This window comes from Lithobates pipiens, unplaced genomic scaffold, assembly GCF_037356315.1.
Source record: "Lithobates pipiens isolate NorthernLeopardFrog02 unplaced genomic scaffold, aLitPip1_a1.2 Scaffold_30, whole genome shotgun sequence".
NCBI classification, from domain to species: domain Eukaryota; kingdom Metazoa; phylum Chordata; class Amphibia; order Anura; family Ranidae; genus Lithobates; species Lithobates pipiens.
In genome coordinates this window covers 74,797,742-74,824,498 of record NW_027507791.1, presented here as the reverse complement: position 1 = coordinate 74,824,498, position 26,757 = coordinate 74,797,742, and the positions used below count along the sequence as shown (strand labels likewise).

Below are 26,757 nucleotides of genomic sequence, written 5' to 3'. Positions count from 1 at the left end.
AAAGAGACATCAAGGCACATGTAAAAACATCTGTGCTTCATTCCTACAGCCAAAACATGACTGGCTGCTATGGGTAACACATTTAGTGATTGCTTCAGATGTTATAAACAAGCTGAAGTAACACTACCACTGAGACGGTAGTCTGTTGTACTAAACCGATGAGGAAGCTCACACTTTCCGCTTCATCAGATAATCATATCTGCAGGTTCTCATGTAGTCATAGTAGTACATTGTTTCTCAAGGTTTTTCAAAAAAGCCACACAAGACAAAAAGCAAAAATACGTCACCAATCCACCACTCAGAATCAGAAATTGTATTATTTTTTATTGCTAAAATGGTGCTCTTAAAGTGGTTGTAAACCCCTACAAACCACTTTGACCTACAGGTAAGCCTAGATTAAGGCTTACCTGTAGGTCCAAGAAATATCTCCCAAACCTATACGGTTTAGGAGATATTTGCCCGAAGACGGGCACCGCTGTCTACGGCGCATGCGCCGTAGACAGCGGCGCGCAGGCGCACTGAGCGTGGCATCATCAATGCCGAAGATGCCGTGCAATGCCGCGCGTCTCGGCTCCCGTGCGCATGCGCGGGAGTGACGTCATCGCTGCTCCGGCGCCGGAGCAGCTAGACCCACGGAGACCCACCGAGAAGATGGACGCTCAGAACTACAGGGGACAGCGGTGACTTCGCTGGCTCCTGTGTCAGGTAAGTGACACATAATGGACTACTATGCGATGCATAGTAGTCCATTATGCTTTGCCTTTGCAGGGAATGAAAGAGGAAGTAAACTCATCAGGGTTTACTTCCTCTTTAATAGTTCATTGGAATTTTGTACCGTTTGGCAAAGCAATCAAAAACAAGTCACAATAAAATGAAATTCATAGAAAGTCCACAAAATACAACCTCTGGTGAAATCAATTGTGAAGTTTATTTGCTTAAAAAAAACAAAAACAAAACAAAAACACACATTACATCTTATTGACAATTTGCCAGCAATGCATCTGTAAATGGTTTTATATTAGCTCAAAAGCAGAGATGACAGGATCAAAATCAGCCATACCATAACATTTCTCAGTGACCTCATCAGTCTTCAAAATTTTATTAGAACATTCACAAATTAACAATCCAAAAAGAAAATTAAATCTATAGTGCTGCACAATAAAATTTAAAGCAAAACAATTAACCCTTTACACATGAATTAGTTCAAGAGTAAGGGCACAAAGCCTGGCAGACACTTTCGTTTCTGCCCTGAGAACCGCCAAAATGCCAATAAATAAATTAGCCAAGCATTACATAAAGCCACACAATGAACTAACTAAACTAAAAATCCTGTAATTGTGAACACCAAGATACTAACTGAAGATAAATCTGTTTGCTAGAACTACAACTTCCTTTACAAAGCTGGTATAAACATCTTCAGAAATGAAGTCAGGGAAAGTAGGAACTATATAGCAGGTCAAATCCTGTCTAACATAAGGGACTTTAAATTTTACCTGACCTCTGGAAGGTCACAAGAATCATACTGCGGTTGTGCTTAGCCTGTGCAGGGAATACTTTGGAGACACCTCTTCATCTGCAAACACTGCTTATACAATTCAATATTCGGCTGCACCTAAAAGAAAAAAAACAAAACAAAAACAAACATACATAAGATTTCTGGAGATTCTAGAAGATTTAACAAACATTTAGGGGCCCTCTTCAGGTGAAGCAGATTCAGTCAAAGCAGACAGTGTTCTCTATGGAGCGGTTGGATGAAAACAGACTGCCTGTCTGGTTCCATCCAATCCACGGTCTGATCCAGAACGGATCTGATGCCGTTGGGCGACAGCAGACAAACGTCTGCCGACAACCCTTCTATACTTTATAGCCAAGAGTAGGTAAATGTAAAGGGGTGTCCAAAGTGCAACAGTTGAGAAATAAACCGCTTTATTGAGGGTACAGGTGATCAGAACAAAGCCAACGTGTTTCAGCGGACCAAGGACTCCCCCCCTTCCTCAGATCTGCTGTTCCCTTGAAGATCCCTTGAAACGCGTTGGCTTTGTTTTCATCACCTGTACCCTCAATAAAACAGTTTACAGGGAGGAACCATCTGGCCACATCCTGAGGTAACAGTCCAGGCCCACAACAGGGCCCAATATTTTTTTACACAACAGCCGGGCATTAAATTCTGGAAATTATTTTTTCCTATTTGGCCCATCTGATCCTCTATCTACAACCAATGACCAATTAAGTCAGTCCAGTGCAATCCTGCCCTTCCAACAAATACTTTACAGCCAAGGATGCTGCTTCTGTTTGATCTGAAACTGCCATGGTGCTGCACATGTGATCAGTTATGACACCAGACATTTGATAGTTTGTTTGAGAGCACAAGTAAATGCAAGTTAGAAATGATGGTATTCCAGGAATGTAACTTTTTTTAAACTGGTAAAATTATGGTTTTAGTTCTGCTTTATAAATTTACTGCTGTTCAGGGGTTCTGGGCTTTAGCAAAACGGCAGCCTCCAGCAAGAAGAAACAGGAGCAATGCTGGAGACAATTTACAACACACTTTTGGTTCCACATCAATTTTGGTAGCATAATTGATGTGGAATGTATGTTCCTTGCTAAAGTTTTTTATTTTTTATTTTTATCAAGTAATGCATAAGTTCCGCTTTATTTTGCAGTGATTTTGAAAAATGTTCCTGCACTACTTTCCCGCCATTTCATTGCGACTAGTATTGACTATGTTAAATCAAGTCATAAGCCACAATAAAATCACACATCAAAATCATACTGATCTGTGGCACTGAAGTGGCAGAATTTCAAAGCAGCATCTAATTCGCTTGATTCGCTAGTGTGACCAGCTCTCAATGGAGTCACTTTACACATGTCTGGGGTATCCACAGTGCAGTCCTCTGAGTTCAGGTGCGAAATCAGGCAAATAGTTGGACCTGAAACACACCTGAACCGTGCTGGGAACCTCGGCCGCACATCTGAACCCAGCCTAAAGCAGTAGTAAAGTCAATTTTAAAGTAAAAAAAATAAAAATAAAAATAATGGACACTGGTCCCACCAGAAGAAGACAGTGATTATTGCTACTGGCTAACCGTATTCTTAAGTAAAATTCAGCACGCTGGTTGTACCCAAGTTGATTTAGTGATCAACTTGGGTTCAATCAGCCTGCCCATATATGGTTTGAAACGCAGCCAGTTCCTGGTAAATCTGCTGAGATTCCAACAGTCTACGGCTGGCTTAAATGTCTGAAGTGCTGTTTATGAAGTAATACATTCCGATAAGCAATTTCTTGCCAAGTTGAAGCCAATTCAGAAGGAAATTGCTGATGTGTAATGGGTGCCATGGAACAATAACCAAGAAAGTTCTTCTCTAAAAAGGAATGGCAAATTAAACATCATGAATTCTATAATTGCCACTGTGACAAGTTTTCCAGAAACATAATCCTGCCCAGGTAGTTCTTTGGCCAGTCTCATGCACAATAATAGTTTAAAGGACCAGAATTACTACAACTACAGATAGTGTCTTACACTTCAAGCAGCCTTTTCCAAAGGTGGCATCACTGAAACAGGAAGATGTGCCGCCAATTTCTAAATACAACTTTTTTTTTTCCTTCTAAGAAGTAGTCATGATTTGAATTTCCCAGCATGCATGAGGTCTATGCAGCGTCTTCAGCCTCTGGTGCACAGCATGCTGATGGACAGAAAGGGATAGAGCCCATGCTAGACTGGCTTGTAGTAAATGGCTAGTGTGGCACAGCCTTCCCCTGTCCTCCTTTCAGAGAGTAGTCTTCCTGCCCCAACAGCATGGTTTTACGATTACACTGCACTAAGCCAATTAAAAGAAAAGCAATCCAACCAACTTTGGAAAACCTTATATTTAGAATCACAAAAGCTGCCTTTTGCAGGAATGCAATTTACATTTATCCACAATAATAAACCATGTTTGAAAAGTAACAAATTCCTAGAGAACTGATCAGCCCCATCCATACACACTATCAGATTTTCTGCAGATTTTTGTCTTCAGATTTACCAAAACCATGTAGTGCAAGGGCCTGCCCGATTGCATACACATGGAAACGCCTAAGGTCTGACCTCATATTATATGGTTTTGGTAAATCTGAAGGAAAAGAAGAGAAAAAAATAAAAATAAAATCATCAGCAGAAAATCTGATGTGTGTGTGTGTGTGTGTGTGTGTGTGTGTGGCTTTAGGCTCTGTTCACAACAATGCACCTCAGCATGGTGCGATTTTGGAAAATAGGGTCCTGAACTACTTTGGTATGGTTCCAATGCAGTGCAATTCTGGTCTCATAGAATATGCAAACCACATCCAAGTTGGACTACACAATCACACTGAAAGTCAGATCACAGCAGTGTAAACCTAGCCTTAATGTAACATGTGTTAAAGCCCACAGTCATTACATTTAGGAGTAAGTTTTGTATAGTGCTGTCTATTTATAGATACTAGATTTATGTTGAGATCTTCTCAATAGGATAGCAGCAGTACAGAAACAGAATTATTATCCTCCTGGCGTGGTTCCATTTGTTACCCTAAACCTAGACTTTTTTTTTTTCGTTCAACCCAGCAGGTGAAAGAAAAAAGAAAAGAAAAGAAAAAAAAAAAAACACCACACACACACACACACACACACACACAGCTCAAGTCAAAGCTGCTGTACTAACTATCCAAACCTTAGTAAAGCAATCTACCCCACTGAACTGTAGTGTTCTGACAGTCTTCACCACTGGCTGAGAGCACTGATTGGGAGCAGATCTGTTGCTGGTTTTCCAGCATGCTTGTCTGACAGAAGCATCATACACATGGGCTAAATGTCAGCCGCCCCCCTAACTTCCTAACCAGCAGATGTCTTTGGCTCATGTGTATAGGGCTTAGGTATCAGTTATCTTGAATGGTAGTTTTAAGATAAGTGCCGATCCAAACATTCTTCACTTTCACCTGTCACGGCAACCTCCTAAAAGAACTCATATCCTTTGTACTATTTTCAGCCTACAATTGGTTTTAGGTCACATTCAGATCCATGCGTTGTGTCAACAAACAGGAAGGCTGATGTCAGACGGGAGACTTGGCTTCTAATAATTTTTAAAATTGCTAGCAGCAGAATAACAAAGAGGTTGTTTGTTCCTCTGGAATCTGACGCAGTGAGATGTCACTCCCTTCACTGGCGGCCAAAATTCAGCAGCATTTGGGCCAGTGACAGGGTGACAACTCACTGCCATCCGGTGATTCAAGAGGACAAACTTGCAGCCTTTCATAATTGGTCGATTTGTCTGTAGCAGCAGAACTGCCCGACTGACATCAGTCTGAATTTGCAACAGTGTTGTTAATAAAAAACAAAACAAAAAAAAACACACGCAAACACTAGAGTGCAAAAATCTGGTGCAATGAGCTCAGCTTCCATTTTTTTTTTTGTCAAAGCTTAAAATTGAACAAGCTAAAGTTAAAAGCCCATTGTCTACCATGTACAGCTGCACCAGGTTTTGCACTTTCCAGTTTTAGTAAATAAACCCCATTGTTTATCTCGCTTTAGCACATTTTACACTAGCGGCGAGGTTTGTTGCTCCTCTGAAAAGTAATCCATGATCTGATGTCTTTTCAGCGGCATTTGACAGATGAGGAGGCAATGTTGCTCCAATGCAACACTATGGTGTCGTAACTGCATTCATGGTTGCACGGTAGTTGAACATGGCTCCATTCATTAGAATGGGTCCTGTTCGCTGGCAGGTAGTACCTGCTGAATGCCTGAAAACATACCACATCCACAAAGCATGTGTACACCCCCGGTCACTGCAGCTAGGTAGTGTAAACGAGCCCTTACTAGAGTGAACACCTTCTCCCCCCTCCAAGTCTATGGATCAGGTCAGTCAGGTGGTTTTGTAGCAGAGATCAATCACTGCAACAAGTGGCTAATGGCAGTGATTGGTAGGATCTGGCATGACCCTTGCACTCACATGTGCCTATTCCAGTGCAATACTAACAGTGGGCCCTCTGCAGTACTTCACAGTCTTTTCAAAATCTAAGCTGGCTACCTTTGCAAACCATATTACCTTGTAAACGTGGCAATAAACATAACTGTTGTACATAGGCTGTACAGAAAGCAGATCTGTGGGATGAGCCCAGCAGGCGCCACCTACAGCAAACTACAGGAGGAGGTGGAGACACGGCAATCTGATTGTAATGGCAGTGTTCTTGGCATACATGTGAAGTTGTAGCCTTTAGATTTACATTTACAACGCTCTAAAGAATTTTCTTGGATAAGGTCCCAGAATTCAAACCTTCACTCCTCTGGTATTTATTATGCGGCCTTAGTCTGTTTAATCTATCCAGCTTCAAACAAATGAAAAGCACCGATTTGTAAAGGGGCTGTAATAGGAATGATCCCCAGTAGTCTCTTGTAATGCCATTGCATTCTACATCTGTCTCCTAAAGCACATCCTCCGTCTCCCATCAAATCCTACAGCATGTCCTGCAGTCTGATCACTTCTTGTAACATGACTTATAGTCTCTGACATTCTACTGTTGCAGGTCTATTCTCTGTAGAAATGTATAAACACATTAGGTGTGGCCCTTTAGTGACATCAGGGGCCACACATAAGTTGCCCTGTATCCTAAAAATTGACTACCACCGCCCTAGAAGCATTTAGTATAGTAACCCTTGTTTAATGTAAAATTTCCAGGTGTGTAAAAGAACGTATAGTACACTCTGGTCATCTCTCCCCTTGACTACTGCAACTCCCTCCTTACTGGCTTACCTGCAGGCTGGGTTCACACCATTGCGAATTGGATGCGGGACCCAAAGATTCTCACTGGCTCTCTATGGAGCCCGTTCACATATCTCTGCAGCAGGTCTGATGCATTTTGCAGAAAAACACTGCGTGTCTTTTAGTCCGTTTCAGCCCAACATTCAGGCTGAAATCGGACCAGAAAACTGTGACCCAGCATGCACCGGACCCCTGCTGTGAGCTGAGACTTACATAGTTTATGATGGACTAAAGGGGGGGGGGGATTAGCATATGCCAGTCTCCTCCAAATCTACCTTAACATCCGCTCAGTGTCTGCTATTCCTCTATGCCAGTGATGGCAAACCTTGGCACCCCAGATGTTTTGGAACTACATTTCCCATGATGCTCCACTACACTGCAGAGTGCATGAGCATCATGGGAAATGTAGTTCCAAAACATCTGGAGTGCCAAGGTTCACCATCACTGCTCTATGCCAATCCCTCCACTGGCTTCCACTCCACTAACAAAATAAATTCAAAATACTAACAACTTACAAAGCCATCCACAACTCTGCCCCCAGCTAAGATCACTAGCCTAGTCTCAAAATACCAACCTAATCATTCTCTTTGTTCCTCCCAAAAAACTATTGTTCTCTAGGAGGCTCTGTCACCTCCTTCCACACTTGTCTCCAGGACTTCTCCCGAGCCACTCCTATCCCCTGGAACCCCAATCTGTCCAACTGTCTCCAAGTCTGTCTACTTTTAGGCAATCTCTGAAAACTCTTCTTTTGAGAGAAGCCAATCCTGCTTCCACCTAAACTACTTTTATTTTTTCTCTCAGCTCATCCCCTACAGCTATTACTTTTTGTATCTCTTGACCCTCCTTCTTAGATTGTAAGCTCTAACAAGCAAGGCCCTTTCTCTTCTATATTAAATTGTAAATGTACTGCCTTCCCTCATACCCTGTGCAAACTGCTGGTGCTACAGAAATCCTGAATAATAGTAATATTATTATTATTATTATTATTATTATTATTATTAATAATAATGTGCAGAGGGTTAAGAGAAGTATGGGAATCCGTTTTTTACCCTAATCATACTTACCTTGGTCTATGAAGCATCAGACCAATGCTGCATCTGTGCCCGGATTCTCTGCACCGACAACCGAGCCAGCAAACACCGCCAATTTTTCACCTTAATGCAGCAGCAGCTCCAAATGCTGTCTCTCCTCTCATTGGACAGATTGATAGCAGCAGGAGCCATTGGCTCCCACTGTTGTCAACCAAGTCCAGTGACAGGGAAATGGCTTTCCGTGGGGCGACCCGATGAAGAGGGGCCTGGATCACATGTGGGGCACACCATAAGAAGCGGATCGGTGGTGCTCTGTGCAAAACAACTGCACAGAGCAGGTAGCTAAATGTATAGGTGTGTTTGAAAAAAAAAAAAAAAAAAAAAAAAAACAACACACCCCAAACACACACAGCCAACAAATAAAAATTGAAATGATCCCTCCATCCAAGCTATACAGCAAGAGTAGAGGAATCTCCCACTGCGCCTATTGTAATACTACGTAGCTGACCTCATAGGCCATTAAAATAACCCAACTGTGGCTGCATCTCATTGGATTGAAAAATCCAATCATTTAAAGTTGTTGGGTTGGAAGTCGCTCCATCCACCAAGGTCATTTTGGATGGTTCATCGTGAACCGGCCAAAAATCAGTGTATTGGCAGCTCTGAATGGACTTCATATAAGTGCCTAAAAAGTTTTAGCTGGAGCCCAGCTTTAATTTGTTAGTCAATTACAGAATTTTTTGGGGGGGAAGGGGGGGTGAAAGCGGAACTAAAGCCACGATTTAAAGCTGAACTTCAGCAACTTGGTTAAAAAGTGCAAGCACACCAAGTTAAGCCCAATGAGGTACCTGTCATATCCTGGACTTAGCTCTTTAATTGAAATCTGACAGGTTTATTGCGCTCCAGGACCATAACTTCCGAAGCTTTGAGGCTGGGCACTCTGCTCTCAGCTCCTTCAAGTGCCATTATAAATAGAATATATTACTGCGCTAACTCAATAGGTGAAAAGCTGCTACATAAATGTGACAAAGATTCTAAACAGTGGATGATAAAAAATGTAGTGCTACATTTTTCATCATCCAATGCAGCTGCTATACCACTTTCCTCCCTCTGTACAATCTGAAAAGCTTTTGTATTATGAGAACTCACTCATAACATTTAAAGACTTTTGTGAATGGGCAGCAGAGGAGAGGGATGGGGTGAGCACTGGCACACTTTGTGTCTCTCCTCTCACAGCCCCAATTTTATCCTCCAGGAGTCCAATAAACCTGTAAGATGTAAATAATAGGGAGATGCCCAGGAGGTGGCATGCAACTCATTGGACTTAACTCATTCTTACAAAGCAGATGAATTTCTGGGATTCAGCTTTAACGGTTTCCCAAACAATTAGAGTCAAGGCATGCTATGAATGATGACTGATAGAGTTATTAGTGTGCTTATGTTCAATCTCACCTGACCTGTCATCGAATAGCTTTTGTCATAGCCGATCGTGTGCAGCACCATAGCAAATGCAGATCAAACAGGCCAACATGACAACTTCCTTGGCTGTGAAGAATAGGAGGGTTTCTCCATAATGTTTTACATAAATGACTCAAAGATTACTATTAAACTCCCCTGCCAGCGTTAGATGGTTTGTCTCAACACTCTAACTGCCACTTTTACTGGATGGCTTTGTCTGTTAAAAGGAAGCTGAAAATAAATAGACTTGCTGACCATATTACCAGATAGGAAAAATAAATAAATCAGGATACTCACCTATTCTACAATGGTCCAACATCTGTGAGGTCCCTTGGCCAGCATCTTCTCCCTGGCTTCTTCAAGGTGATCGTCTTTGGCCATCTTGCTTGGCCAATGCAAGACTGCAGTCGCCCCAGTAAACTGTCGGTGTGCCAGAAATGTAAAGCGCTGTGAGCCTGGGTTCAAATTATTGCGAAAACAGACATCTGCAGTGCGGTGCGAATCACATGCGATGTCTGTGCGATGCAAGTTCAGCCATACAGTCTGTACGGCTGAACTCACATTGCATTCGCACGAAAATGCTCATAAACGCTAGTACAAAACGCTGTTAAAAGCGGGGTTTTCAACCAGCGTTTTGTGCCAGCAATCTGGCATCCAGAAAAAGCTTTTTTTGAGCTTCAGTGTGCATGGAGCCAAACTGTCTGCTTGCAGTCTTCCTTAGAATGTACAATGAGCTGTGCACTGTGCCGGATGACTGAAATCCTGCACAGGTGTTACATCACTGGTTGGCCAATCAAGATGACCAAAGACTGGCACCCGGAAGAATTCTGAATGGGACCTTGTGGGCATTGGACCATGGCAACAAAAGTATAGCTGACTTTAGATCTGCTTTAATGCTACTGACAGACTACATAATATATGTTATTTTCGATTTTGCCTTTGGTATGACTAACAAAAATATGGCTGGAATTCCTCTTTATTAAAAGTCAGCAGCTACAAAAAGTGCTTCCCCCTTCTCCCCAAAAGCTGTTTCACAACAGAAGCCGGGGAGGAGGCCTTAGGACACTTTCACACTGTCAGCCCCTGGGCGTCAGCAGTAAAATGCCGCTACTGCCATTTTAGCGACACTATTTGGCCGCTAGCGGGGCGCTTCTAACCCCTACTAGCGGCTAAAAAAAAAAGGGTTAAAACTGCCCGCAAAATGCTGCTGCGCTTTTCCAGTGCTGCCCATTGATCTCTCTCTGCCCCAACTGGACCCTTCCACTGCCATCAATCAAATCCAATGAGGAGGGAGTGGGGGTGGTGGGCCATGCCACAGTGTGTGGGTGTAATATATATATACACACACATATATATACACACACACACACACACACAAACACACACAAACACTGTGGCTTTAGATCGAGCACGCACGAGTACCCACTCAGAAAGCAGCTAATGTGGTAGTTTTTAAAGAAGGGGGGGGGGGGCGCTGGCTGGGGATCCCCAGAAAAGGAGCAGCGGGGTTGCTGTGTGCAAAACGATTACACAGAGCAGGCAAGTATAACCCATAACAACAGGGATATGCAATTAGCGGACCTCCAGCTGTTGCAAAACTACAAGTCCCATCATGCCTCTGCCTCTGGGTGTCATGCTCGTGGCTATCAGTCTTGCTAGGCCTCATGGGAGTTGTAGTTCTGCAACAGCTGGAGGTCTGCTAATTGCATATCCCTGCTCTATAGTAAGGAACCTATAATATCACTTTAAAAAGGCACATAACTGCATCTGTGTAAGTAAGGCTTTGAGAATAAAACAGCATAAAGTCTGTATACTGTGCGATGAGCACACACATATACATATATATATCTTATTGCAGTGTATATACACATATATCTTGTATATAAAAATGTACACTGAGATATGTATGTGTGTATATATATATATATATATATATATATATATATATATATATATATACACACACACACACACACATACATATATATACACATATATACACAATGTGATGACCTCTCTATACATTACGATGATTCCTGTGCTCTCTCTCCGGTCTCCCGCAGCTGGCTCGGTTCCTCTCAGGCACAAGGCGTCGCATTTCAGGCTCTCTACGGAGGGATGACAGCTGTCAGGCCCGGAAGGGGTTAACCATCCGGCGGAAGTAGGGCTCTTCTGACAGACAAGGACTTCCGGTGACGCAGAGCTCCCGCTTATGTCACCTCGGCAAATGGCCTCCGCTGAGAACGACGTCACAGCCTTCATATGACCTCTGAGCTCCCACACAAACGTCTATCTTACCAAAGCACACAACCCGAGCCGCCCGTACCGTATACACATCCTCGGGGGACAAGCCGGCACCGACCCGGAGCGTCCGCGTCCCAGCGGGGCTTCCCCCTCCGCACACCATACGTCCCGACTCGGTCGCTCCTCCTGCCTGTCTGAGCATAAAATGGGAAATAGCTCCTACAAAATGGCGCTGAGCCCTATGGCAAGCGCAGGCGCAGTTTCTGGAAGCGCGCTCCAAACTCCTCCCCTTGCGCAGCCCTTTTACTTCACTCTAAACTCGGCTTAGTTCCGTTTCCAGGAAACAGGGCAGCCAATGACAGCTGAGGGAAGGGTTCATCGCTCATCTCGGCCGGCCAATCCTCACTCACTGAACTCCATCCGGCTCTCCAATGTCTAATCACACACAGAAGAGGTCTGTCTTTGCTCCTGCCCCACCAATCAGTCACTACAGCAAAATCTACCCAATAGCGAAGCTCCTTTTTCTTACCTGCCTTTTGGCCGGCCAATAGGACTTGGACATTTGCGCTGCCAATGGCCCGCTAGCAATTTTTGACCAATCGGGCTACTTGTCTGCTCACCACGGCGTGAGGCAGAGCCAATGGTCTTCCGAGAAGGATTGCTTCTGCTCAACAGCTTGTTATTTCGTTTATTGCTTGCAGTTCCGTGCAAGTGGGGGAGTTGGAGGAGCCGAGTGTGTGAGTGGAACTTTCAGCTTATGTCGCCCGTTCTGGGGGGGAGCTGAGGAGGTCGGGAGCCTTGCTGGCTAGAGGAGGAGGGGCGGGATGGTGAAGCTCGGGCCATCCGGCTTGGCGGAGCGCTGACTTCTCCGCACAGAGTTTGAAGGGATGTGACGGCGCTGCCAATGGAAGGGTAGGCGGCTGAGGAGAAGGTGTGCGGAGGGAGGCGGGAGGAGGGTCGCTAGAGCGGGGTGTCTCTCCCTGTCAGGGTGGTCTCTGAGGAGGAGGAGGGGGGTCCGCTCCCTGTATGGGCACCGCACAACTTCCACAAAGGACGATGCGGCCGGTGACAACGACTGACAGACCGAGCGGACACAAGACAAAGCCTGGCGGGGGCGCTCCTCATCTTCTCCGCACCGACACAGGCAACCTGAGGTGACCGCACGGCCCTTCATCGTCCCTTCATCCCCGGCTCCTGTCACAGGCCGCACCGATCACCTCACCGGATCCACCGCCGGCTCCTGTCACAGGCCGCACCGAGCGCACTCGCCTTACCACCTACCTCACCACCTACCTCTGCCTGCGTCCTCGGGGGCCCCTCACTGCTTCTGTCTTCAGGGGCCCACATACACATCATGGTGGTGGAGGCATCTGAGGGCTTCTTCTCTGAGGTGACTACAGACAGATGGGACTGATCAGGGACTGGACCTTCGTGGGGGGACCAGACCTTCATCGAGCCCTTGTCCTTAGTGGGGGGACCAGACCTTCATCGGGCCTTAGCCCTTCATGAGGGGACCGGACCTTCATCGGGCCCTAGCCCTTCATGAGGGGACCGGACCTTCATCGGGCCCTAGCCCTTCATGAGGGGACCGGACCTTCATCGGGCCCTAGCCCTTCATGAGGGGACCGGACCTTCATCGGGCCCTAGCCCTTCATGAGGGGACCGGACCTTCATCGGGCCCTAGTCCTTCATGAGGGGACCGGACCTTCATCGGGCCCTAGTCCTTAATGGTGGGACCGGACCTTCATGAGGGGACCGGACCTTCATCGGGCCCTAGTCCTTAATGGTGGGACCGGACCTTCATGAGGGGACCGGACCTTCATGGTGGGACCGGACCTTCATCGGGCCCTAGTCCTTCATGAGGGGACTGGACCTTCATCGGGCCCTAGCTCTTCATGGGGGGACTGTTCCTTCATCGTGGACTGGTCACTGATTGGGTCCTGGTCGTTGATGAGGTGCCGCTGCAGGACCCTGGTGAGGTACAGGTAATTGATGATGTCATGGTACACCTCACCTTTTGCTTCCCACCCTGAGGGGCCAACTGACAAATGGTCAGCAATGAGGTGCTGGTACAGGTCATTGATGGAGGTAGTGGTCAATGATCTGGTATGGGTCTTTGGGCACCTTACCTCTTGCTGTCTTTTTCTGAGGTGCCCACAGATATACTGTGATCATTGGTGGTGAAGATGTCCGAGGGCTCCTCTCCTGCTGCTTTTCCCGTGAGGCTCCCTCAGACATAGGATGACGGGGCTGTCTGTTGGCACTTCACCTTTTGCTTGCAATCTTGAGACGCCAACAGACAAATGATACCTGATGAGGTGCTGGTACAGGTCATTGGTGGAGGGTAGTGGTCAATGATCTGGTACCAGTCATTGGTGATGTCTGGGGCACCTCACCTCTTCCTGCCTTTCCCGAGGTGCCCACAGACATACTGTGCTTATTGGGGGTAAAGATGTCTGTCCTCTCCTGCCTTTCTCTTGAGGTGCCAGCAAACATAAGATGACAGAAATGTCTGGGGCACCTCGCCTTGTGCTTCCTCTCTTTAGTGGTCTGCAGACATTTACTAGTCATTGATGATTAGGATGTCTTTGAGCCCCTCATCTCTTGCTACCTTTTCTTGAGGTGCCCACAGATGGTTGGTGGTGGAGGGGTGTTGTGGACACCTCATCTCTTGTGGTATTCCCACAGCCATATGATCATTGATGTCTGAGGGCACCTAACCTCACACGTGTTTCTGGCTCATCCTTGAGGTGCCCACATACATTATTGGGGATGTCCCTGGATACCTCTTGCTGTCTTGACAGGTTCATAGACGTGGGGCTCATTCATTGCCTCTTGCTTGCCTTCACTTGAGGCCTCCACATTTGATGATGCTGTTTTCTGCAGGCACTTCACTTCTTCTCTTCTGAGGTGTTCAGACATATGATGATACTTGATGATGGCGATGTCTGGGGGCACCTCTCCTCTTGCTTCCTTTTTGAGGTGGCCACAGTCATTTCATGGTCATTGATGATAGAGATGTCTGGGTGCACTTAACCTCATGCGCTCTCTCGCTCGGGGTGCATATTGATGGGGATATCTGTAGGCACCTCACTAGACCTTGAGGCGTTCACAAACATTAGATGACAGGGATGTGTGTGTGTGGGCATTTTACAAGATCAATCTTTTTCTCAAGTTGCTCAGACATTTGATGGCTGGTCAGGCTGGCTGGTGGTTGTTTGTTGGACCCCCCCCCCCCCCCCCCATGCTAGCATTGGGGGACTGCATGGTCAAGCTTGTGTTGGTGAGAACATGTTTGTCCTTATCTGCTATTCAGTCAATTCACCTGTCTTGTGCATTGCCTGGGACAGTTGAACTGTACATGTGACACAGCATTAGCGAGTACAGGGCTGCTTGAAGATATTTTACAGCATGCTGTGAAGTCTCCTGCAGCAAGTCCTTTCATAGTGCATCAAGTTGGGAGTGACTGTGCATGCTGTGCAAATCGCTATGTGTCAGATCTGCCTAAGAGATTGGTGGTTTGTAGACATTTAACATTAGTTTTATGTTTGTGCTAGCAGTCCTTTTTTTTTTTAGCAAAAATAAATAAAAATGTACACTGTCCTTGCCTACAAACATTCTTAACTATGCACAGCTGTCAACCACACCTCAGGAAAGATTATTGGACAATCCAACCTGAGACTCTAGTGATCCAGGGTTCTGGTTGGTTGTAGCAGTAGGTATCTAGACCTTTGTCTAGTTCTACACATGATTGTCCAGTATCTGTGAACAGTCTTTTTAATTGTGTATGAGTTTTGGGATGATCTGTGCACAAACTGCAACAAAGCAATATGTGCTGTGTCTTAACGTTCCACCTTTTCATTTTGTTTTAGTTGGAGTGACAAGAAGTCTTCGAGCTGGAATCCCTCAAATAACCTTTGACGATGAAGGTAAGCTGTTCTTCATTTTGTGTAACTGTATCACGTTTACCATACATGCAAGGCCTATTTCCACTGTTTGTTATTCCTGCACTACCAGAGTTTACCCCTCAGCACCCCCTTTCAGTGCTTGTAGTGAAATGTTTTTTGGGTTCTCTCATCTTTCAGCTTCCTCTGTCATTGCAGTCTCTGCCATATAGCAGCTTGTAGCAAGTCAGGATGCTGAGATTCACAAGTGTCGAGCTGTAGCAAACGGGACAGGGGAAGAGAAGTGACATGAGAGGATACTTGATTTTAATATCTTTGAGTAATGCCCCATACACACCATCAGTTTTTCTGCTGAGTTTTTCCTTCAGGTTTACCAAAACCATGTAGTGCAAGGTCCTGCCTGATTGCATACAATTGGAAACTCCTAAGGTTTGACCTCATATTATATATATAAATCTGAAGGAAAAACTCAGCAGAAAAACTGATGGTGTGTATGGGGCTTAAGAGGTTGTTTCTGAGTTGTAAGCGTTTTTATATAGTGAATTTTGTGTTCTATTTTGTTTCTGTTTGTTGGGTATTTGCTTTCCTTTCTACGTAGGTTTCATTTGGATATAACATATGTAAAGCACTCCTAGATCACTTCTTATATTGATAATGCTATATGTTTCTGAGCGAGTTGCTTTCTTAGGGATGTTTTTATTAAGCTGTAAATGTGCATTTTTATCAAACTCTTGCTGGTGATAAATCAGTCATTGTCCTTTTTAAACACATGGACCAAGAATGTTTGGTAAATGTCAGATTCACTGCTCTATAAATATGGCCTTTTAGTTATTGCTTCAGATTAGTTGGTTTGTAGGGCTAACTTTCACTTTTGCAGAGTGTAACATATTACACCTGTGTTTAGGTGTAAAATATTCTGAGCAAGTGAATCTGCAGCAGTCACGGTCACTTGTGAAATCTGTGAATGAATGAACTTCATGTATCATCTGCCCCTACAGCAGACAGACTTGTTCTCAATGGAACATTATTGCTGTGATCAGCACACTTGTAGTACTATGATATTTCCTCAAGCTTTCCAACTGAGAGCTCATACCTCAGGATGGGTAGGAAGGGTCTGCAGGAGCCTGACATTACACCCACAATCCACTTATCATGGGTACAAAGCTTTGCAGGATCCTGTGATAAAGATATATTTTTTTTTCCCCCATGTAAAAATGCGCTTTAAAAAAATAAAAAATAAACATGTTATGCTTACCTGCTCTGTGCAGTGCTTTTCCACAGAACAGCCCAGGTCTTCTTTTTCTCTGGACTCTCAGCGGTGCCCCCAGCAAGCAGCTTTCTATGGGGTATGTGCTGCTCCACCCCCTCACTCTCATTTGCTCACTGACTTTGACAGCAGTGGGTGCCAATGGTGCCTACTGCAGTCTCAGCCAATGAGGGGGGAGACTCCCCGTACTTCGTGGCTCTCGTTCAACATCGCTCAATTGACATGGTGCTCAAGTAAGTATTGGGGGGGGCTTTTTATCTTAATGTAGATAATGCATTAAGATAAAAAACAAACAAAAAACTTCTGCCTTTAGAACCCATTTAAAGCGTAACTTCAGTCATTTATTTTTATTTTTTTATCTTTCTATCAAATCTTCTCCCCTTGTTTTAATTTTGGATAGTAAAACATTTTTTTTCTGCCAGTAAATACCTTATACAGCCCACTTCCTGTTTCTTGTCTGGTAAAAAGCCTAGGCGTATGACATGCACATCTTTCACACACACACACACACACACACACACACACACACACACACACACACACACACATATATTCTCTCACTCCTCTCTTGTGAGTTTGCCAGGAAGAGAGGGGGGGTGAGTCATAAGAGGGCCAATGAGAGCTTGGGGTGTGCCTCTGTGTAAATTCGGTAAGTGAACAGGCAGCAGCTTCAGCTGCCCACAGTTAAAATGGTTGCAGCCAGTCTCGGTGGAGGGAAATTTCTGCAGTGTGTGTGTATATATATAAAATAATATGCAAAGCGGTTGGTGGGAAGCTTCAGAATGGCAAAGATGTTTTTATTACTAATTATGTCAGCAGACTGCAGTTCCTCTTTAAGGTATACTTAGCATTTAAAGCAAATGTGTAGTTTACATCTGTGCACTGTGGAAACATGCGCCTTCCTGCAACGCATAAAAATGCGTGTTTTGTTCGTGCTCTGCAGTGCCTTTCGATCCAAACATTCAGTGCAGTGCACTACGATGCAAAAAACTTATTACTATACGTTGTGGTGCTGTGTGTGTGTGTGTGTGTAAATAATAAAAAAAATTGCATTGACTTCTTTGGTGTGATTTGTTGCAACCGGCATTACTGTGCACAACACCACCAATCGATGTCTATGAGATTTTGATTATTCTGCACTGCAGATTTAACCTATATTGTGTAAATGTAATATATCTAAAACAGTCTGCTTTATCTTGCATTTGACTATACAGAGTCTCAGATGAAATCTAGGTTAGACTTAGAATTGTCCTCTTCTCTTTTTTTTTTTTTTTTTCTTTGCATTTTCAGTGTGAAACTGTCAGGGTTGGGAAAATTCTAGGGCCCCTCGTGGGCTCGCCACGCTTCGGGCTCGGCCTCACTGCGCTCGGCTCTTTTATATTCCAACTCTATGTCCACTTGGATGGTGGGGATAGAACCTGGACTCGCGGCGAAAGGCGCCGTTCATCCTCGGCTGTTTTCGGAATCTGTGTGTGCTGTGTACTGCGCATGCACTATCCGATGGGGGACAGTATATGATAGGACACCGGCACTGGTTTTCGCTTCGCAAGACTGTTAACCCAGGCTTAGGGCTTTGAAGAGATATAAGAAAACACTCCAGATATACGTGGCCAGTTTAAATTTCATGAATGGGATTTACAGATTTGGCTGTAATTAAAGTACTCCTTTACCTTCCTATATTGCCCTTCTAAACCATAGCTGATCATCTGCTTCTCTTCATTATCCTGATATTTACTGTTCTATTCCAAGCCTATATAGAATTGTCTTGCTATTTATTGCGAAGTGGAGAGTGAGTTTTTGCAACTGTCACTTTTTTTTTTTTTTTTTTATATGAACACCATAGTTCCAGTGTGATTAGTGGTGTAGGTTAGATTTTGGTATTTCCTCACCATATTTGTTGAGACATTAGCTGCTTTCTTAAGAAATCCTGGTTAACATCCGGCCTATGAAGATTATTTATTTTTTTGGTAGTTTGGAACACTATTTTTTGTCAAGCACTTTTTTTTTTTTTTTTTCCCTTATCTGGATAGTTTTAGCTGTCTTATTTTGTATAAATGGTCAAATACAACCCTAGGATTAAATCTGGTTAAAAAAAATAGTTTTGGGCTGTTTCCCCATCAAATGGTGTATGTTAAACCAAAAGTTCAGTCATAAAATATTATATGGTATTTTTGTGGGCACCTCGCCACTTGCTGCCTTTCTTGAGTTGCCCACAGATCTGCATAGTTTGTCTATGCTTTTGTCTACTTTTTTTCAGAAATGTGATTTCCTGCCATGCTCCACACATACTCGTATTTTTATTGACAGTTAACTAAACTGGACCTCATTGAAGTCTCCTGGATTAAAGAATGTCTTAGTTTACTTTTTTGTTTTTTTCGAATTCCCACTGGGCACTTTGCGAATGGTTACGATGAGTTGAAGTTGACTTCATGGCACTAGGCAGATGTGTCCGATAATATGTATAGGTGTGATTTTCGCCCATTCAAATGAGTCACAGCACTTCTTCCATCACTGCATGGCTGACGACCACTACTGAGCAGAGAAACACGCTTGTTGGGCAGTGATTTCATACACACCCAGATATGTCCTCCATCTTTTTCCTAATGACATGTTGTTTTTTTTTTTTATTGTGGTCCGTAGTCATGTTGTGTATTTGCTGTGTGTTAATTATGATTTTAGTATTGATATTCCCATCGCATGCTTTCCTGGATAAGGCTTCAGGAGTAATAGGTGCTGCAGCAAGAACCAGCTGGAACTGGTGACTTTTAAGAGCAGTAGGATAGGAGCCATGTGGTGTTTTATTTTTTATTTTATTTGTATTCAATTTCTTTAACTTTAGCACTCTATGAAACTGTGATTCGTAACACGAAATAGGATGTTCATTCAAAATAAAAGGGGGTTTGTAGCGAATTTTAAGTTTTTTTTGTTTTATGTTAATTGTACTCACTATTACTTTTTCTGTTTTTACTTTTTAGGCAGCCGATGAGCCTGCCTACCTAACAGTGGGAACTGATGTCAGTGCTAAATACCGGGGTGCCTTCTGCGAGGCAAAGATTAAAACTGTGAAACGCCTGGTAAAAGTTAAGGTATGTTGCTCCATAAAATTGGGTCATGGATTTCTTTGCCTGTCTTATTCCAAGTTTTCATTCTATGTATGCCTAAATGCTCATCAATTGTGTGGAAAATAAACAAACGGAATCAAAGAAATGCATTTTAAGGTGTTGTTTTATTTTTTATTTTTTTTATTTTCAGTTTATAAAATTTTGCAAATAACTTTCAGCCAAACTGTATTCTGCTACATTTCTTTGTTGAAAATAACCCAAACCGATGTATATTATTTAGACTGTAGGAAAGTTATCGAGTACACAAACTATGGTGTGTATATATCTAAATTGATCCTGATGTACTGACGGATCTAATTTCTTGAGGCCCAAAAATATCAGGACAGTACAAATATCCCCCAAATGACCGCTTTTTGGAAAGTAGAAAGCCCAATGTATTTAGTAAGACATGGCAAGTTTTTTGAGGTGTCTTTGCCCTCCTGTAATTGGTGAAGTCCATTTAAGCAGGTGAGAAGACACCCATAGGTGGGGGGTGAAGGGCACTGTGGTGATCAGAGGCAATCACTGAAGAGTTTCTGGTGTATGGGACTGCACTGCTTTTACACACATCGAATCATTTACTGATGATAATATATATATTTTTATTTATATTTTACTATTATAAATTCTCCCCCCCCCCCCCCCCTTCCGTACAGTGAGCAGAGCCATGCAGTGTTACACAATTCTTTAAAATGTTTTACTTACTGTCACTAGTGCAGCGCTGCATCATATAACTGGTGTGGCGGTGATCAGGGACAGATTGTGTTTTTTTTTTTTTTTTTGTTTCCTCCTTTCCCCCCCCCTTTCCCGTACAGTGAGCAGAGCCATACAGTGTACTATTCTGAAGAGGTGATCAGGATTTTTTATATATATATATATATATATATATATATATATATTTTTTTTTTAATGAGAACTGCTCATTCTGTGTTTACTATTGTGATTACCTGTCACATGGTACAGATGGGCTGTTAATGGCCTCATCTGTGCCGTATGATGATTGTGACCAATCAGAGCTCATCACAATAGTACACAATGAAAGGCATGTAACAAAGCTTTTCATTGTGTACTGTTATGCGATTGGACACATCGATCTCATGGTGCTGGCACAGAGATCTGTAATCCGCCATGTCCACTGGATACGGCGGGTGATGGATCGCGCCGGAGAACGGACCAATCCTGTGAGGATGTTGTATGATGTAACGTTTTTCAGTTGAAGGAGGTAATTGAGTGTCACTTTTAAATTTCAAGCTGAGTGAGAGAATTGGCGAACTGTTTTGTTAATGTTGACATAAAATATCAGAATTTTTTTTGTCCCTATATTTGAGTTTTGGAAGCCAAATGGATAATTGGGTTTCTAGGGTTTGTCTGAGCAAACTGGTATAATGTAGAGATCTGTACATCTGCTTCAGTTATGAGCGGATCTCGCTGTATTTCCCAAACATTGCTTCTGTGTGAACTGATATTTTATTTAAAGCTGAACTCCATACAAATAACTACACAGATGAAAGACATGTAGGGCAGCTGTTTGAACTGCCAAAAGTTTTGTATGTCTGCTCAGCCAGTTCTGAAATATACACAGCCCTTTGTCTGACAGGGCAGAAGACTGTGATACTTACAGGTCTTGTTCCTCCCCCAGCCCGTGATTGGACAATGAAAGGAGAAGCAACAGACGGAGCTCACCTGTAAATCTTTTTTATTATTAGCATGCTCCTTGTTGGCACTCAGCACAACTCATTCAGCTCCTTGTGCTGAGTGTCCCTTTTTCCAATCTGAGCTCTGCTGTACAGGGGCTGCAAGAGTGTGATACCATATCAAATAAAGGTACTTGCACGTCTTGTAGTTCAGCTTTAAGTACAAATGAATGCAACTTAGGGGTTTTTTTTTTTTTCTTTTCATTTTAGAGCAAGCCGTTGAAAGACCCAGACCCATTGATTAAAGAGAAAGTAAACCCTGATGAGTTTACTTCCTCTTTTATTCCCTGCAAAGGTAAAGCATAATGGACTACTATGCATCGCATAGTAATCCATTATGTGTCACTTACCTGACACAGGAGCCAGCGATGTCACCGCTTACCCCTGTAGTCCGGAGCCTCCATCTTCTCGGTGGGTCTCGCTGCTCCGCCGCTGTCATTCGGAGAAGCCGCGATGACGTCACTCCCGCGCATGTGCACGAGAGCCGCCACTCGCAGCATATCGCCGTTGACCACGGCGCGCTCAGTGCGCCTGCACACCGCTCTCTACGGCGCATGTGCCGTAGACAGCGGTGCCTGTCTTTCGGAAAATATCTCCTAAACCGTGTAGGTTTAGGAGATATTTCTTGGACCTACAGGTAAGCCTTAATCTAGGCTTACCTGTAGGTCAAAGTTGGTTGTAAGGGTTTACAACCACTTTAAGGTTGCTGTACTTTAGATATTGTGTCTTACCTTTTTTAATATAGAAGTCCCATTAGTAGTTTAATTCTGCCAAAGCTGGAGATAGTTTTGTTCTCTCTCCCATACTAAAGTGGTTGTAATCCCTGTTACACCACTTGTACCTACAGGCAAGCCTATAAGGCTTACCTGTAGGTACTGTAAACATTTCCTAAACCTGCATGGTTTAGGAGATATTTATCATATACGCTTGCGCCAATGTCATCGGTGCATGCGCCCTGAAGATACGGCCCGCTCGTGCATTTCTTCAGGGGCGGTGCCACGACTGGCTCTGGCCAATCACAGTGCCGGAGCCTGCAAACCCAGAAATAATTCCGGAGACGTTGCCGATCACAGCAGTGTACGGGGACTGCTGCAACAGCTTCGATCTAGGGCAAGTATTTCATAATGAGCTAGTTTGTGAGGCATACTAGCTCATTATGTCTTTCTTACAGGGGTTTTATTTTTTATTTTTTTCTCGGTTTACAACCACTTTAAGTAAACCATTTTATTTTAGACGTTTTTGTGGTCTGTACTTGTCCAGGTACTTGAGCTTGGCTAACTTTTTATGGTTAACAGGGACTCGTGGGATCTGTAGTTCTACATTAGCTGGGGAGACCTTAATCAAATGACCTACATGTCAGATAATTAGAGAAAATGTCAGAGGATGTATAATGCATGTCTACTGATACAAGGCCATTTAGTCTAGTGTCCTTTTTAATTTTCAGATTTCAGGTTGTTTGTGATCTAAATATAATAAATGAGTACAAAGTTCCTACAATATAACTAGAGCAAGGAAGGTTAAAACCCTTGTTATATATTATTATTATTATTATTATTATTATTATATAATATCAATTTGTTTTTTCTTAGAAATATTTCCCTTCACCTCCCCGTTTAATGGGCAATAAGAATACCTTCAAAGTGAGAATGACTCTTTTAGGCGGTTATCGCTGCAACAGATGTACCATTTGAAAAATTTCTCTAATCCCTCTAATCTTGTTGTCATGACAGTTTAAAATTATGGCTTTGGGTTGATAACCCTTCCTTACGCTATTCAAAGCAAAAAAAAAAAATTTGGGGTTTTTGATCATTGTTAAAGATGAAGGTACCCCTGTGTAGCAGCTTGCCAATTTAAAGGGATTTGTAAAGGCATAGATAAAGGTTGATTTTATTTTTATTTTTTCTACAACTTGTTATGCTGCTTACACATGATCTGACTTTCCGGCAGACTTTGTCGGGCGGACTGGAATCCGTCGGACAATTCCATCATGTGTGGGCTTCAGCGGACCCCCCCCAAAAGTTTGACGAACCTAGAAATAAAACAATGTTTTCAAAATCTATCCGACGGCCTCAAGTCCGACAGACTAAAAATCAGGAAACTGTTCGTCTGTGTGCTAGTCCGACGGACCAAATGCGATGCAAGGGCAGCTATTGCTTACTGGCTATTGAACTTCCTTGTTTAATCCCGTTTACGCCATCACGTTCAAAACGAATGGACTTAGTCCGTTCGTTCAGAAAGTCCGTTGGACCTCCGCCAAAAGTCAGTCGGGAAGACCATCTGCCCTAGTCCGTCAAAGTCCGGTCGTGTGTGCGCGGCATAATACTTGCTTTGTCCAGTGGTATTGCACAATGTGGCCCTGAGCTTCCTCTTCTGGGGTCCCCTGCTGGTGCTCTAGGGCACTCCTCTCCTTGGTACACCACCATAGGAAGCCGCTTTCAATGAGTGCACCTGTGGGCTCGCTTCTGAACTAGTCTGTGTGTATCTGTTGACACACACTGCGCAGCTTAACCCCCACACCCAATTCAGGTAAGCTAAAAACAAAACAACAAAAAAACCTTTTAAGTGTTTGGTCAGCTAGCATTTCTCTAAAGTCAGTACCATTAGCAGATAAATTAAATTGCCAATACCCCGTTTACTTTTTATATGTGCAAAAAAAAAAAAGATATTTGTGAACATCAGTTATATCTAGTGGGACGTGTTCATACTAATATTTTTAAATAAGTGCATTGACAGCAGTGGACATCTAATACATACACGAATAGACCAGAATATATTATGCCAACAGACCAGAACCGCTCTACCTAGCTGTCTCTCATAAAGCAGAAGTATAATCTGTCATAGACTCGCTTTCACCTGAGACAATTGGGCGTTGTTGGGCTTACCTACAGTCACTTATAAATTATTGGCAATGTTTGGATGTGTTTTAACCACATTCAGAGATTTACAGTAGAAGAAACTTTTTCTATTTCAGAACCTTCAAAGGCTTTATGGCTTGCTGTTTTCTTAACTTTTTTTTTTTTTACATGGTCAGCAGTAAACTGCATGTGTTTCATTTAATTGTCTCTACATTCTTTTTTATTAGGTTACCTTGAAACAAGATCACTCTATCCAGCTAGTTCAAGATGACCAGGTTAAAGGTCCTTTACGGGTATGTACTTCTTTATTATTATTATTTCGTTCTCTTTTTTTCTTTTGATCTCCTAAAGGATCTGTTTTTACCTTTTTGTAATATGTTACAGATGCACCAGCTCCTGCAAAGCAACCCCCCCCCCAAGATCCCCTGTTTGCTGTCACAATTTTTAAGTGGCCATGTGGGTTTCTGCCCCACCGCCTTTTGTGGCTGTCAGCTTGTAGTACTCAATTACCTGCCCTGGTGCTGTTAAACTTTTTGGTAGTTAATTGATTCTTCCTGTCAGTGTGGTACTGCCTGCCTGTACAAGGTACGAGCAGACAGCTTTTACCGACAGTCCATAGGAGTCCTGCATGGAACCTGCGGTTTGCTGCTTGCAGGTGCAATGCTTTCCAGGCTCCTACAAAAAAACTAGGAAGTGCACACATTTTACTACCTGCAAAAAATGTGCATTTACTATTATTATTTTTATTTTTTTGTAGGAGCCTGGAAAGCATTGCACCCACAATATTATTATTATTATTATTATTATTTTTTTTTTGAAGTGAACTTATCCTTTTTACATATAAACTCATTAAACACAAAGCTCTGTATTCCTGCAGAAACTAGATAGTCAGTGCCCATAAAAGAAAATGAAGCTGGTGTATCTAACTTATTTTTTTTTTTTTTAGGCTTTGCTATGGTGGCTTATTGAAACAGGTGGTGAGCTGCAAGTGATCTACTGGGAGATAATCGCCTGAAATGGCATGAGATTGTTTTCTAGGGCTACACTTATCAATACTGTTGATAACATCCCACCCCTTCCCAAAAAAAAAAAATTGCACTCTTTCCTCAGCATGTCACAAACAAAGCAAGTGTGCTCCCAGAATTAAGGAGGACCTCTACTGTAAAAGATGTGCCACCAAAAAAAATAAAATAAAAAAAAAGACCAAGGAGGTGCATTTTGGTTTATACACTAGTTATGCATTGTCTGTGCCATCCCCATCAATGCATCACTGATTTTCACTCACTCCAACTTCCAAACATGAAACTTCTCTATTTCCATAAACTCATACTGTGTTTCTGCTTTATACATTTGTTATGGTGGGATGATAATAGGCAAAGCCAGGGGTCTTGCACCAGAGCATGTACATACATCTAAACAATTTAAAGATCGGCTAATTTGTATATCTGTCAAAATTTTTAGTTGTTTGCTAATACTAAACTCTAGGGAAAATCCAAAGTATCCTTTGCTGTGGGGCTCCTCCCGCACTGCAAGCGTTAAATGCTCCCTTTTGTCTAGGTGAACATTTTCTGAAGTTTTACTTCTCCTACGCTACCCTTTGCAGCCGGTGCTCTCCTCTTCTGTGACATCTCCAGTTATGGGGGCACCTCAGTGACCTCACTTGCATGCAAGGCTGCTAGTTCTGCATTGTACATGGTGACGTCAGAGTGCCTGCAACCCATAGAGAGGCGAAGAGAAGCAGCTTTGGGTGACTGGTTGTACAGCTGGGAGGAAGTCTATGGGAGCAAAGGGACAAGGTAGGTAAAGCTACTTTTGAATGATCCCCTGGACGAAACAAAAAAAAGCATTTAACTTTAAGGTAAAGTGCACTTGCAATAATACAGGCAAATATATGCCCTGGCAGAACTGCTGGAGGACAACAGAACCTAGAAGGGTAAATACACTTACCCTTAAAAGCTTGATAAATGAGGCCCATTATGATTCTGACCGTTTCGAAAGTCTTCCATGTTAATGTGAACTTCTCTGTATATAGGTTGGAGCTACAGTGGAAATGAAAGCACCTGATGGATCTCAGCAGGAAGCAACTATAAGTAAGCTGACAGATGCCAGCTGGTACACGGTTGGTGAGTATCATTGCTATGTTGAATATCTGAAAAGCCAGACTGGTGCTCTGTCTTACAGAAACCTGCACTAAATTTTCATAATGTGCATCGAGAACCACAAAATCGGTGTGCTCAGTTTCTTATAATGACTCTGGTTTTTATTCCACTAGTTTGAAAAATGCGTCAATACATATTGGGGGATTAGGAGGCTAGGGGATAGGAGGAATGTGCCAGCAAAACTTCAAGCTAGGCCCTGATGTGAAAACTGTTGATTTTGGCTTCTTGAACTTTTTTTTTTTTTTTTTTTTCCACCCTAATCTGACTTTTAG

General features: G+C 43.2%; 1 protein-coding gene and 1 long non-coding RNA gene across 6 annotated transcripts in view; one reads left to right on the top strand and one right to left on the bottom strand.

The window, feature by feature from the left end:
- Positions 1 to 909: 909 nt before the first annotated feature.
- On the bottom strand, positions 910 to 11,749 carry LOC143942988 (uncharacterized). 2 transcript variants are annotated; one of them, XR_013264866.1, is made up of 2 exons: positions 11,587 to 11,749; positions 910 to 1,612 (listed from the first exon to the last, which is right to left on the bottom strand). It is a non-coding gene; the product is annotated as an uncharacterized LOC143942988 (long non-coding RNA). The 2 variants fall into 2 exon arrangements; XR_013264867.1 differs by having other exon boundaries at positions 11,274 to 11,735.
- A 205-nt stretch (positions 11,750 to 11,954) lies between these two features.
- ARID4A (AT-rich interaction domain 4A) overlaps positions 11,955 to 26,757 on the top strand; it is a 129,297-nt gene continuing 114,494 nt past the window's right edge. For 3 of the 4 annotated variants that reach the window (XM_077464458.1, XM_077464459.1, XM_077464455.1), the window contains exons 1-5: positions 11,955 to 12,241; positions 15,377 to 15,433; positions 19,652 to 19,762; positions 24,554 to 24,619; positions 26,359 to 26,449. In XM_077464458.1, the coding sequence (XP_077320584.1) occupies positions 15,428 to 15,433; positions 19,652 to 19,762; positions 24,554 to 24,619; positions 26,359 to 26,449 (274 nt within the window). In that variant the 5' untranslated portion in view covers positions 11,955 to 12,241; positions 15,377 to 15,427. Of the gene's footprint in view, positions 12,242 to 12,269; positions 12,417 to 15,376; positions 15,434 to 19,651; positions 19,763 to 24,553; positions 24,620 to 26,358; positions 26,450 to 26,757 lie in introns of those variants that run through there. The other variant, XM_077464456.1, reaches the window with a different exon arrangement.